The sequence below is a fragment of the Hyperolius riggenbachi genome, chromosome 11 (genome assembly GCF_040937935.1).
Source record: "Hyperolius riggenbachi isolate aHypRig1 chromosome 11, aHypRig1.pri, whole genome shotgun sequence".
NCBI classification, from domain to species: domain Eukaryota; kingdom Metazoa; phylum Chordata; class Amphibia; order Anura; family Hyperoliidae; genus Hyperolius; species Hyperolius riggenbachi.
In genome coordinates, this window is record NC_090656.1 from 37,532,597 (window position 1) to 37,546,829 (window position 14,233).

The following is a 14,233-nucleotide window of genomic DNA, read 5'->3' on the forward strand; positions in this document are numbered from 1 at the left end:
CAAAAATACAAATTGACAGCATCTCTTACCAGTCTACCAAACAGCTTAGTAACAAACAATATACATAATAAAATGAAAACCTGAGAATAGGATCTCACCTTTTTCCAAACTATCCAATGGAATATAGGAGAAATTCTGGCTGCACTCTGGCTTTATTTACTTATTTTTTTTAAGTTTTTGCATACCGGGTTACCTTTCAGTATTTAAACAAATAAGTGAGAACCTTGCAAATAGAAAAAAAAAAAAAACACATTCTAACATCTTTGGATCCCTTTTTAGAATTCAAAACAATATACCTCAAAAAGAATTATGGGAGGCAATTCAAGCACTAAAACGTAAGGTTGTTTGCAAAGAACTATTGTATTTGCTATCCTGAATAGCGACTGGGCTGGCTGTCGTACTTAAGGTGAAACAGTCACGTAGGTTTACAAAATACAGTCTAGAGAGTTGAAAAACTAAATTTTTATTTTAAACTTGAAGGAAAAAAAACAAACAAAAATTTTTGGCCCACAAGTGCTGGTGAGTACCGAAAACCAGCCATCAAATAAAAATCGGACCAAGAAATTTCTTCAGCCGGGGCTTGTGATTAGAAAGTGCCAATAAGAGGCTGCAGCGATCATGACTGCTCTATATTGTGCGCTTTATTCACGGACAGAAGCCAAAGTCTACTCCAAACGCAATGACACGTCAAAAAAAAACGTGCTGCATCTCTGCCTATAGAAAGAAGTGTGCATCTAAATGGAAGCAAAATTAACCTTACAAAAACATTGGCCCATAATGATATCAACTCACACCTCCATTAGTTTGTGCAGAATACAAAGGTTATCTTTTGCTTTTTTCTTACAGATTTACAAAACTCAGTTTCTTTGGCAGTGGGCATAAAATGCAATCTTGTAGCTATGGGGGGGGGAGGGAAAAAATAAAATAAAAGTCCTTGCCTTAGAATCATCAGCATTAACACTTTCCTTACAACAACCAGCATGTGCTGCCATCAGGTCTGAGATCTCACGAGGAAAAAAGCACAAGGGTTAACCTCCCACACATGGGTATTAAAAGGGAAAAAAAAAAAAAAAACAACCTTCAATAGATGGAACCTCACAGTATAAACGGCATTCTCGAATTCTTGCAGCAGCTACAAGTAATGATAGTGCTGGAAGGAAAGAGTAACCTCGCTCTGACCTATACTGCGTACTCTTTAATTTCTTTTTTTCTTAAAGCATACTCACCAAAATTAAAGGTTTCTATCTCAAATACATTGAATGCTCAACACCTCTTTAAAGTGTTGCCTGTTTTTCAGGATCAAACGTGGCCCGTTTTTCAAAATTGAGTGTCAAGTGCTCACAAGTCCTTTAGTCCTGCATGGACTGCTAAAGGCGAGCAAGGGAAAAAAATAAATTGTGGCACGACCCCGCGGCACTGAAAGAGTCCCGTTAGGCAGTCACACCCACAGTGCTGGTGACAAAGATACGGCAAGTCACACCTCATTTCTTCACAAAGACTGAAGTAAAGTTCCCGAGACTGCAAACATAAGAAACGCTCTGTCCAAAAACTAAGCCGCCACTTTGTTGTCTTTCTGCAGGAAGGAAGGAAAAAAAAAATGCATTAAAATCCAGGACAGATTCAAATTTAACTCACAAGTAAAAACATGAGGTCAGCAAAGCAGTAACACCTTCTCCTCGAAGCCTGTTCAGATCATGTGATCAATACTGCAGCTAGCCCCAACCCCTTCTAATACTCTGCATTACTACACCAGGAGTCTAATTTTGCCTGGAGATGCACTTTATTGTGGCAGCACAAAATAACGGCCTCCATACTTATGCCAGTGTTATTAATGAAAACCAGCACAAATCTGGAGTCGGGAAGGAATTTTCCCCTTTTGGGGCTAATTGGACCATGCCTTGTAAGGGTTTTTTGCCTTCCTCTGGATCACCAGGGATATGTGAGGGAGCAGGCTGGAGTTGTACTTTCTCTGGTTGAACTCGTTGGACGTAGGTCTTTTTTTCAACCCGAGTAACTATGTGACAAGTAGGATCAATAAGATGCAAATATTTCCGATTTAATGCAAATGTATATAAATTTGTATGCAAATATATACAGCTTGAAAATGGACGAATCAATTTAAACCTGGGTGGAACTTTGTTTTCAAACTGCATATATTTGCATAAATCTGCATTAACTTGGAAATATTTGCATCTCATTGATCATCCCAAGTGACAGCACTAGGTTTGTTTCAGTACTGTTCACACTCGGGCCTGCTTCGATTGCATGCAAATTTGCATAGCAGTAAACTGCATGAAAAAGGTTTGCAATGTTAGCCTCCTGGGGACCACTGGAAGTAAATCCTACGCCGCACTTGTAGCTGCCCAAGCCTGATGCGGTGTAGGATTTACGCCACCTGCTTTTTCCGCTCCCGTCACGATCGTGCGCACCCGAGAGGGGAGATTAAGCGGTCATATGACAGCCGAAATCTACCCTCACTGATCAGGAGCCATCGCGAGTGGCTGGATAGTGTACTGGTTAAGGGCGTTGCTTTTGACGTGGGAGACCAGTGTTCAAATCCTGGCTAGGGTCAGTGCCTATTCAGTAAGTAGTTCAAGGCAAGATTCCCTAACACTGCAGAGAGTGTGCATGTCCCAGTGGCTGCAGCTCTTGAGCGCTTGGAGTCCGACAGGAGAAAAGCGATATACAAATGTTCGGATGATTATTATGATCACCACAATCGCAGTGCCAAACCTAAGCAGTGGCGGTAGGAGGGAAGGAAGAGGACCGAGACTAACCTTTCTGACGCATCCCTGCTCGTTCTGCCTCTATTGTTGGATCCCGGCTTGATGGAGGTCATCAAGCCGGGACCTGGAACTTCACGGCAGTGTGAGCAGGGATGCCGGTCCCCAGGAGGTTATTCTATGGAACCGTGACCATCCATGGGAAGAAAAACATGGACAGCCGGCTGCATTTTTTGCATCAAGCAGTATTCCACATATAATGAAAATGAATGGTTTGATGTGGGGAAAAAAAAAATGCATGCATTTTATGAAGTCCCTCAACAAACATGCTTTTCTTCCCATTTCCTGAGTTGTCACAGTGATGTATGTTGCTATGAAGATTTATAACAAACGCATATGAAAATCTGCATTAAAAAAAAAAAAAAAAAAAAAAAAAAAAGCATCTTTACACATTCACAATAAAAATGGATATTTGCATCAATAGTCAAAACCATGTTGACAGCTCTTGCCAGTGGAAAGAAGGCCTTATTGGTTGGTATAGAGCAGGGGTCTCAAACTCAATTTACCTGGGGGCCGCAGGAGGCAAAGTCAGGATGAGGCTGGGCCGCATAAGGAATTTCAGAATCGCGGCGCATCGCCGCCTCTGCCCGCCCCTCTCACTCTCCCTTCACAGAGAGGGGCAGGGAGAGGCTGAAAGCTCTGCCCCTTCCAGGAAATGCCATAGGATTGCCCTCGTTTAGCGGCAGGGATGTGGCGGATTACTTGGGAGCACTGAAGCGAACTATAAGGGCCCTTTTCCACTAGCAATCGCTAGCGTTCACGCTGAACGCTAGCGATTGCTGAATCGAAAAAGCAAAAAAATTTACCGGCGATTTCCCGACGTTTGCGGCCGCGATTTTGCTATGCTATGCACTGCGTAGCAAAATCGCGGCAAAAGTCGCTCCGCGGTGCGATCGCGATCAAGTAAAAAACGAATCGCGCTAGTGGAAATTACCTACCGCAATTCCTATGTTAAAAAGCAAACCGTAGCGATTTTAAAATCACTAGCGGTTTGCGGTTTTGCGATTAAGCAGTCGCAAACGCCCTAGTGGAAAAGGGCCCTAAGGAAGCTTTTGCCAGCGAGGGCCACAAAATATTGTATCGAGGGCCGCAAATGGCCCGCGGGCCGCGAGTTTGAGACCCCTGGTATAGAGGCTCCAAAGGCAAAAAACTGAATTCTGCCCAAGTGACTTAGTATACATCATTCTGGGATCAGTGCAGGTGTATGGCACAGTCCATAGACAGTATACACAATTGTGGGATGTCATACACCTGAATTGATCCCACAGTGATGTATACTTATGCTTCATACATACTGGAGATAAAAAAAAAAAAAAAAAAAAGTCTTTAGAAAAGGCAAGATCACAGACCAATTTTACCCCCTTCCATGTAGTATGAGAGCCATGCCTACACAGTCTATTCTATGGAGCTGCACTCCCCAGACAGAAATCTTTGCAAGATGCTGCACACATTCAAAAGAACAGTATCTGCAAAAGATCTGTTCCTGCAAAAGGCATTAATAGTCTGTTATCTGCAGATCCTCCATACACACCTTGTTTAACAGACAATCATCTGCAGATCAGATCCACCAGGATGGATTTTCAGATCTGCAGATGAAGTCTGTTAAACAAGGTGTGTATGGAGATCTGCAGATATAGACTATGAATGCATTTTGCAGCAACAGATCTTTTGAGTGTGTACAGCATCTTTGTGTGCAGCATCTTGCAAAGATTTTATCTGATGGGGAGTTCAGCTCCATAGAATAGACTGTGTAGAGTATGGCTCTCGTACTACATGGAAGGGGGTAAAATTGGTCTGTGATCTTGCCTTTTCCAAAGACTTATCTCAAGTGTGTATGAAGCATAAGTCTATGGACTCTGTACAGGTGTATGGCACAGTCCATAGACTTAGTATACATCATTGTGGGATCAGTGCAGATATATGGACCAATGCATATGTTACAACATCAGTATATCTTTACTTACCCTGTATTCATATTCTGACACTCCAAACTCCCTTCCCCCACGACCTCCTCTGAAGCCTCCTCTGTAACCTCTGGGCATGCCAAATCCCCCGCTGGCACCGCCTCTCTTGTCACCGCGCCCTCTTCCCCCACGAAAGCCCCCATTGCCTCCTCGGCCCCGGTAGCCTCCACGACCTCTGGATCGCATAGGAACACCAAATGTCTCTGCATTAATCCTCCTCTCCTCAGCCCAAGTTTGTCTTCGGTCTCTGGGGGTGGGGAAAAAAAGAAAAATCTGCATTTTACATGTGCGCTTATCTAGTTACAAATGTTAATGAACAATGTACCGAGGGTGGAGGAATGCTAGAAAATCCCTACAACTGTTAGTTTGTATCAGTATGAAAGCAGCTGGCAAATTCATGTCAGTTATCCAAAGCAAAGCTACAAGACATCTAGCTTGTGTTACATGACCTTAATTGCCTTCCGGTACATGCAGTTTCATACTTACAAACTAATTCAACTTACACTCTCCTGAAATAGAACTGGTTAGTAAGTGGAGTCCTATGTTATTGATAGGGAAACATGAATAAATGATTTACTTCCAGGAAGCTCTAGATTTGGACAGACTGCATTGTATATATTGGGATGCACATTGGGTAGACTGCAAAGGACTTCTGGGTTGATCCCACACGTACTCCATCTCTCTGCAACTTTGATGAGCTCAGTGCGATATGAGGTCCTGAAGTTTGCACAGCAGTGTAGAGAATTAGGATGTTGCAAGGTGGGGAACAGTACATTTACAAGCATGTGCTACTGCTGAATAGTGTTGCTGAGCATGATATTGCAACTATTTGGGCAAGCATTGTTCTATATGGTTTACTGAGGAAGACTCTACAAAATGCATAAGTGACTGGTGGCTTGTAGTAAATCGCTGATGGACTGCCGCTGTGCATGCGCTGCAGTTGTGGCTTGTAGTAATCACGGATTGACTGCCGCTATACACGTGCTGCAGTTATGGCAATCGCTGATGGGCTGCCGCTGTGCATATACTGCAGTTGTAGCTTGTAATCACGGATTGACTGCCGCTGTGCATGTGCAGTCCCCGTGTCTTGTAGTAATCGCTGATGGGCTGCCGCTGTACATGTACTGCAGTTGTAGCTTGTAGTAATCACGGATTGACTGCTGCTGTGCATGTCCAGTCCCTGTGGTTTGTAGTAATCGCTGATGGATGGCCTATGTGCATGTACTGCAGTTGTAGCTTGTAATCACGGATTGACTGCCGCTGTGCATGTGCTGCAGTTGTGGCTTGTAGTAATCACTGATGGACTGCCGCTGTGCAAGCCCCATACACATGCTGAAACATGTTTAAGCAAGGCGGCCAGCTGGGCCAGTCTCCATCCTTTGCCTGTACACTGGCTAGATTCCTTGTATAAGGGCAGAAACCCACTAGGAGCGATTTCTAATTGCTAGAGATTTGAAACCGCTCTTGCTAATGCAATGCTATGGGGGATTTTTTTCAAACACACATCGCTCAAGTGGGATCACACCCATAGCATTACATTAGCAAGAGTTTTTAAATTGCAAAGTGCTCAGAAAAATCGCTCCTAGTGGGTTTCTGGCCTAAATCACAGACTCCCGGTTTTGTCACCCCACACCAATGATGCCTTATGGGGTTTCTACTATAAAATTATGAAACAACTAGCCGAAAAGAAAAAGCAGCCTCCACTCCCAACAAACAGAACCACAGGCTGCCCTTTACCTGTTGTCGTCACAGGAGATGTTGTCGAAGAAGGATTTGGTTTTGTCGTAGTAGCAAGGAGCATCCTCCTCTTCTGCATTCCCTTCACTGTTCTGCGTCTCCAACCCAGATTCCCCCTTGTCCTCCCCGTTCACAGGCTTCTCTGGTTTATCCTCTGCAACAGTCAAAACACTGGATTATAAGTGCAAAAAGCACCCTGTATACAGCCTTGTGTTTATATGCGGCTGGCTACAGGTACAGTATTCTTATATTATGTCATGGGCCACTAAGCACAGCAGCATTTAAAAAGAAATTAAGTAGTCAGGTGTGGGTGTGTGTAAAAAAAAAAAAAAAAAAAAAAAAAGAGACAATCATGTCTCAGGGAGACTGAGTTTCTTAAAGAGCCTTAAAAAAGATTTTTACTCACCTGGGGTTCCAATAGCCCCCTGCAGCTTAGTGTCCCTCGTGTCCCCGCCGGCAGCCACTTCCGGTTTCGCTGTCAGGAGCCAACAGGTTGGGAACGCGAGTGATTCTTTGCGTTCCCAGCCACAATTGCGCCCTCTATGCTGCTATAGCGCAGTGATCGCTCTGCTACCCTCAAAAATATGGCTGTCGTAGATTGTTACATTTCTGCTGAGGAGTTGACCACCCCCATCGGCATCACCGTGGCTCACCCACAGCCTAATTGGTGGCTGCCGAGCCTGGGGCCGGCTACAGCAATGCAGGCAGGTTACTGAAGAGCTTTGGCAGACTTCAGAAACATGGCCACGACTGTTTCTGAGGGTGGCCGTGTGTCACCCGTGTCCTAATTACCTTGGAGCAGGTAAGTAACTGAGGCAGCCCCTCAATCCTGCAGCATTTAGACAGTCTGTACTGGAGGTAGTATTTAAATATGCATTAAAATGTTTATTGTGAATCTAGCCAAAGCTCAGTAAAGTTATATTAACAGCCGCCAGCCAATAAATAGGAAACCTTTGAGAATAGGTCAGAATGGCTGCATTCACCAGCGATCGTGTGTAATACTCAAAGAACACATTTTTATGAGACTTTTTACATTCAAGCGATTTTTACATTCAAATCTGACCTACCGTATTTAAGGATTAGGTATGATCCAGATTCCATTTGAAAATTTAAAGAGAATCTGTACTCTAAAATTCTTACAATTTAAAAGCATACCATTCTATTTATGTAGAAAGAACAGAGGCGCCAGCAGGATAAAATCAGGTAATAAAACATTTAAGCTAAGGGCTGGATCGGAGGCGGCTGACGTCAGGACGTCGGCTGACGTCCATGACGTCACTCCGCTCGTCGCAATGGCGACGATCTAAACAAAACAAGGAAGGCCGCTCATTGCGGCCTTCCTTGTTTATTCTGGGCGCCGGAGGCGATCGGAAGAACGCCTCCGGAGCGCCCTCTAGTGGGCTTTCATGCAGCCAACTTTCAGTTGGCTGCATGAAATAGTTTTTTTTTTATTTAAAAAAAAACCCTCCCGCAGCCGCCCTGGCGATCTTAATAGAACGCCAGGGTGGTTAAATACCTTACAGGGGCAAGGATGCCAAAGAGATTCTTAATTTAGCCAGAAAGAAAAAAAAGGTGTACCCAAGCCGTAGCTCAGGTATAAAAGGAAAGTTAAGAGCCTGTGCACAGATTGTTCAATACTAGACTCTTCCACGACGATTACATGCCCTCCCGGAAGAGACCTAAACACTAAGTGATCAGACACTATAAGAGCTTTTCTGAGTGCTTTTTAGCCATCAGCGCTTTTTTAAAACAAATGTTCCCGCTGACTTAAATTGAAATTGCGCGATTTTACCGCAATCACGATTTTAATGCAAGTCAAAGGGAGCATTAAAAAAAAAAAAAAAAAAAAAAAAAAAAAAAAAGTGTGCTTATAGTGTGTCTGAGCTGTAATACAAAATGCAAGGCTACTTGTGGCTAGCTGCATTCATGTGTATCCGTTTGCAATCAGTTTATTTAGATTAGTGCATAGTTTCTTGCAGTTTTTCCTTTAACCAGAGCTTCGACATTACCGTAAGGCTTGTGTCTGCATTTAGCCGCTACACCATAGAAGTGGTAGTTGCAACAATTTGGAGGGGGAATAGTATATGCCGCCCAGGAATTCAGCAGGACCAGGGCAAGACATTTTGGCTCACCCTACGCCCAACTGAACATGCGATGGGATAGTACGTACAATGAATAGGTGATACGATAGCATTATTACGTACCTTTTATTTTTAATTTGTTGTGAAATTCTTTGTCGATTTCCTCTTTGTTGAATTGTGCATTCGCGCTTTCAAAGTCAAAATCCTTTTCAAACTTCATAGGTCCATCTCGCCTGACGCTAAACCTTCCCCTGCCCCCTCTGTGATTCCCGCGACCTCTCCTGGGCTGGGACGCACTTGCTGCCCCTGAGGAGCATAAGAAATGTAAAAATGCAGGCGGAAATGGAAGACAGAAGTAAAATGTATGGCCATAAACCAGCAGACACCAAGCAATAGATGTGCAAGACCTTGTTTAAGAGGCAGCAAGTTCAAAAGAAAATCCAACAGTGCAAAAGGAAACTGCTCATCACTGGCTCGCAAAAATAGTGTAAGAGCAACAGGTCACTGGCACCGCAGCTCATAATATAAGGTGATCAAAAATACAGAAAGATTGCTGAGCAGTGAAGAATTGTTGCAGCAGGGTGTTGCAAATAAACCAACTTTTACACAAAGCAGTTACATGCATAACTAAAATCATGTTCTCTAAGAGCCTGTCTCCACTCATTTTTTCTGCACGAGTTGTCTGACAGTTTTGCATTGCTGCTGATGAAGAGGGTGTATTACTAATATTTTTTAAATTATAAGCTTGTAAATCGCGATGGAGACAAAACAAAAAAAAAAAAAAAAAAAAAAAAAAAAAATGCACCTTTATTCCCAAATAAAATATTGAAAAACAACTGCGTTGAAAGGTTTAATAAAATGCCATTTCTGCAGATTTTGATTGGCCCTTTCCCAGCTGAATACACTATGCAAGTCAAAGCTCTTCGCATTCAGTGACAACTATGAGATGGACTCAGGGAGTGAAATGAGAATTGCATGCAGTTCCTCACCTGGTTGCCTTCTGCTGTGGTCCGCTTTGTCATTCCTTAGCTGCTCTGTGTCAGTCCTAAGTGGCTTGTGTGCCTCAACTACAAAAACACAATAAGGCAACTTGATATTACAGCAAGGACCACATTGGAAAAACTCAGACACACTGAGAAATGCGACATTGTAAAGGACTGGCGCAGACACACTGGGAGAGAAACAGGAGACACTGTTGGGGACTGGCGCAGACACGGACACCAGACACGGTGGGGACTGATGCAGACACACAGACGTGCCAAACACAGTGGGGAATGGTGCAGACACGGACAAATGCGCCACACAGTCGGGACTGGCGTAGAGACAGACGTGCCAGACACGGTGGGGACTGGCACAAACAGATGCGCCACACGCGGTGGGGACTGGCACAGATGCACCACACGCAGTGGGGACTGGCACAAACAGATGCACCACACGCAGTGGGGACTGGCACAAACATACAGAGAGACACCATACTTTAGAGACTGGCACAGACACGGAGAGACGCGGCGGGGATTGGCACAGACACAGAAGCACCACATGGAGTGACGCGACAAGGTGGGGCCTGGCGCAGACAGACGTTCCACATTGTGGGGGACTGGGAGGGAGAGAAAGACTGGGACAGACTGCCTTCACTCACTTTTCCTTTGTTCTGAGCTTTCTCCCGTCTGTTGGCTTGTGGATGGCTGAGATCTGGGAGGTACTGGAGACGTCCTCCCTGCAGTCGCTGCTACTTGTGCTGTTTGGACTCCTTGATCAAGGGTTGGACTCTTCCGTAAAGGGTCTAGCAGAGAACTGGAATTATCTGAAGACAGAAGTAACACTAATTTACTGTATGTTACAGAATACCTTCTATGAAAACATTAGCTTAAAGATACACACCTAAAATTTGTTCAAAACAACCCTTCCTGAACACTTCAAGTGAAGGTTTAGCTGCTGGTCGCTGTGTAGACAGGTTTGACTGTCTCCTGCAAGCTGCTGGGGACTGCGTCCCTCAGACTGGCACCATGCGATGACAGAAGAGGAACTAGTCTGGCAACAGAAAGCTGCACCCATTAGCAGTGGATGGAACATCCGAATGCTGTACAGAGAGGTGTCTCGCCAGCTCAGATTTCAGATGGCCTTTGAATCAGAGCACCAGCAATGCAGACATGAACTGGTATGCCTCTCTGAGCAGCGATCAGCTTTTCCATCACCGTTCCTCTCCTGATGCAACTGAGCAGTGTTCTCCCCAGGCTCTTTTAGCCGGGTGCTCCACCCGGCTAGTTTTTGCAAGCACCCGGCTGTCATCGGCTCACCTCCTCCTATTCTGTAAGCAGAGTTGTGCACAGAAGCACCGGCCCTGCATTCTCTCATATTGCCCCACCCGGCTACTTTTTCAAACCACCCGGCTAATTTTTCATGCCACCCAGCTGGAGAAAAATTCTGGGGAGAACACTGCTGAGGGAATCCTGGTTCTTGCCAAGTCCTCAGAAACTCATTACAGTCACATCAACTAGCACAGGGTTCATATTATCAAAGCATGGCCAGTATTCCTTGGGGACAGTAAGCCTGCTTTTCACTAATTGAATAGCGGTGCGTTCTTGACTCTCCTCTTGTTCGATAGCGCAGCACTAGTGGATTGTCCATTCAGCCACCAGATCTTTGATGTCCTTGTCCCTTACCCAACATTAAGAAGCAAACAGTTGATACTGCACACACAAAAAAAAAAAAAAAAAGCCCAGAAGTAGGTTAATCTGTGACCAGTAAAGAACTTGGCCTTGACTTGAGTAAACGGAAAAAAAACAAAACAAATACGACAACACCAGAACCATTTCCGTGTGAGCATGCAAGAGAGACATGGCGAGAGCTGCTTCTAGGACATCAATGCCAGCAACCAAAAACAAGCAGAGTAGGATACATCTGCAGAGAACAGAACTTAAAGCAAAAAAAAAAATAAAAATAAAAAAAAAAAAAAAGTGTAAAAAAACCCCCCACAAATCTATTGGACAAAAACCAAATCGACAAAAAACCATCGAATCCCTCAGTCATCCAGTTACTGCACGACGACGCCTGCCGGAAGGGGGGAACCAGAGTTAGAATCCATAATAGCATAGTGGACCTGGGGCTGTCACAATAGGGTTATCCTGTATAAATTAAGAGGCCATAGGAACAGTGGGGCCTGGGTGAAAACTGAACAGCTTTGCTAAACAAAGCCCAAACATACCCTACAGACAGACAATCTGAGACAGATTTCACCTCCTTTCAGACAAAAGGGCATCTGGAGTGACTGGGTATAGCTAAATAATGAGCAGCCCCACCCACATGCAAGGTATATAAACAAAGTTAGGCTGCTGTATACAAATCAACACAAGAATAACAAAAACGACCTGCAACTGAACTAGTTCTATAAATCTGGCTCTTGGCTCCAGAAATCAAGAATTCGCCGACTCCTGGGCCTCACATCAAGACCAGCAATAACGCCCCATCTGAGGTGTACACCGTTAGTGAGGGGAGAGTTGGCAGACCAAACTGAAGTCCAGAAACGCACTATTTAGTATTCAGCTGCATTCTACAAGGCAAATCATAAATGCCTGCAGGATCTTCAGTCCTGTGCCTCATCACCTCAGTCAAAACCTGATGCCTCACATCAGCTGTCCTTCACACCTTATAAATCACTTCTCAGTCAAGCTTGGTAACACATTCAATCTCATTTATATGTCAGACTTCTCTCGCCAACATCCTACATAACCTGTACTGTGTCACAACGGGTACAATCTTCCCAGACTACAAGCTTTCATTCTGTCCAACTCATCCTTTATTTTTTTTTAATCTGGGGAAAACAAAACAAAAAAAAACACCCCAAAAAAACTAATTTAAAAGCCCAGATTTGTCCTAGTCACCTTGTGACATCCTTGTGTTTTGGGTCCGTGTCGCCGGGAGGGAGGAGCTAGTTGAGGCTAGTGGAGCGCTACTTGCAGACTCCGAGGCTGAGGAGAGTCCTGGGAGTTGAGGGGAAAATAAAAATGAAATGTAAGGATTTTAGCTTCTGTAAACCAGTACAGATACAAGCAAAAAGACATTTTAAACAATAGGTCTTCCTAACAAAAAAGGAACTTATAGCTATGGAACACTACGTTCAATGGACTTCGTTCCAGTCATCAAGAAAAAAAAAAAAAAAAACAGACTTAAACGCAGCCACTCATAATGTAACATATGTAACAAGCTACTGCTGCAATAGAGGCAAGGCAAGCAGTGTTCTCCCCAGAAATTTCTTCCAGCCTGGTGGCATGAAAAAGTAGCCGGGTGGGGAGGGATGAGAATACAGGGCCAGCGCTTCTGTGAGCAACTCTGCTTACAGCATAGGAAGAGGAGAGCCGATGACAGCCGGGTGGTCACCAAAACTAGCCGGGTGGGGCACCCGGCTAAAAGAGCCTGGGGAGTACACTGGGCAAATACACCATCACTGACATCTCACAGACCACTTGCTTAAAGGAGTCATCAGGAGAAATATGCTAAAATAAGTGATATGTACCGGGGGCTTCCTCCAGCTCCAAGCTCCCAGGACGTCCCTCGCCGCAGCTCTGCCCGCAGCAGTTCGCTGCAGGTCCGTCCCGGTCCCCGGCGATGACAGACCTCCAGGTCGCTCTGTACTGTACCTGCACGAGCGGCGCTGTCAATCACCGCCACGTGGGCCGAAACGGACTGCGCAGGCGCAGTACTACTGCGCAGTCTGCTCCGGCCCACGTGTCGGTGATTGACAGCGCCGCTCGTGCAGGCGCAGTACAGAGCGACTTGGAGGTCGCTCTGACGTCAGCGCCGGGATGGTCCTGCTCGAACGGCTGGGGGCAGAGCTGCGGCGAGGGACGTCCTGCGAGGCTGGAGGAAGCCCTCAGTAATTACCACTTATTTTAGCATATTTACCCTGATGACTCCTCTTGACGACCAGCTAATGCTGATTGGCGTAAACTGGTCGTCTGCGGGTTTCCATGGAAACGGCAAGCGGCCTTTCCATGTCCATTCACGGAGGCCGTCTCCGTGAACAGCCGGAGAGCCGCCGATCGCGGCTCGCCGGCAAAATGTAAACACGCGGGGAAAAAAAATCCCCGCTGTTTACATCATACGGCGCCGCTGCGCAGCAGTGTCGTAAGGCAGATCGGCGATCCCCGGCCTCTGATTGGCCGGGGATCGCCGTCATTTGATAGGCTGAAGCCTATCCTACAATGCGCAGGACGGATATCCGTCTTGCGCAGCTCAGAGAGGGAGGGAGAGGGAGGGGGACGGAGCGGCGAAAACGCTGCGGAGGGGGGCTTTGAAGAGCCCCCCCGCAAAGCGCAGAGAGCCGGCGGCGATCAGACCCCCAAAGCAGGACATCCCCCTAGTGGGGAAAAAAGGGGGCAAGTCTGATCGCCCTGGCTAAAACCTGATCTGTGCTGCGGGCTGGAGAGCCTACACAGCACAGATCAGACCGAAATCCACTGGTCGGCAAGTGGTTAACCAGCTGAGCGGTCTGGACGAGCTCAGCTCGTCCAACACCGCCAGCGGCTGCCGCTCAGGCCCTGCTGGGCCGATTTTGATGAAATAAAAAGCAGCACACGCAGCCGGCACTTTGCCAGCCGCGTGTGCTGCCTGATCGCCGCCGCTCTGCGGCGATTCGCCGCGAGCAGCGGCGAAAGAGGGCCCCCCTAGC

At 45.8% G+C, this 14,233-nt stretch overlaps 1 protein-coding gene across 2 annotated transcripts in view; it reads right to left on the bottom strand.

The window, feature by feature from the left end:
• Positions 1 to 447: 447 nt before the first annotated feature.
• The window catches only part of LSM14A (LSM14A mRNA processing body assembly factor), a 28,276-nt gene continuing 14,490 nt past the window's right edge, over positions 448 to 14,233 (bottom strand). The window contains exons 4-10 of one of the 2 annotated variants that reach the window (XM_068261383.1): positions 12,447 to 12,545; positions 10,205 to 10,369; positions 9,555 to 9,632; positions 8,689 to 8,871; positions 6,485 to 6,638; positions 4,748 to 4,994; positions 448 to 1,573 (exon numbers count right to left, since the gene is read on the bottom strand). In XM_068261383.1, coding sequence (XP_068117484.1) covers positions 1,550 to 1,573; positions 4,748 to 4,994; positions 6,485 to 6,638; positions 8,689 to 8,871; positions 9,555 to 9,632; positions 10,205 to 10,369; positions 12,447 to 12,545 — 950 coding nt within the window. In that variant the 3' untranslated portion in view covers positions 448 to 1,549. The remainder of the gene's footprint in view (positions 1,574 to 4,747; positions 4,995 to 6,484; positions 6,639 to 8,688; positions 8,872 to 9,554; positions 9,633 to 10,204; positions 10,370 to 12,446; positions 12,546 to 14,233) is intronic. The other variant, XM_068261384.1, reaches the window with a different exon arrangement.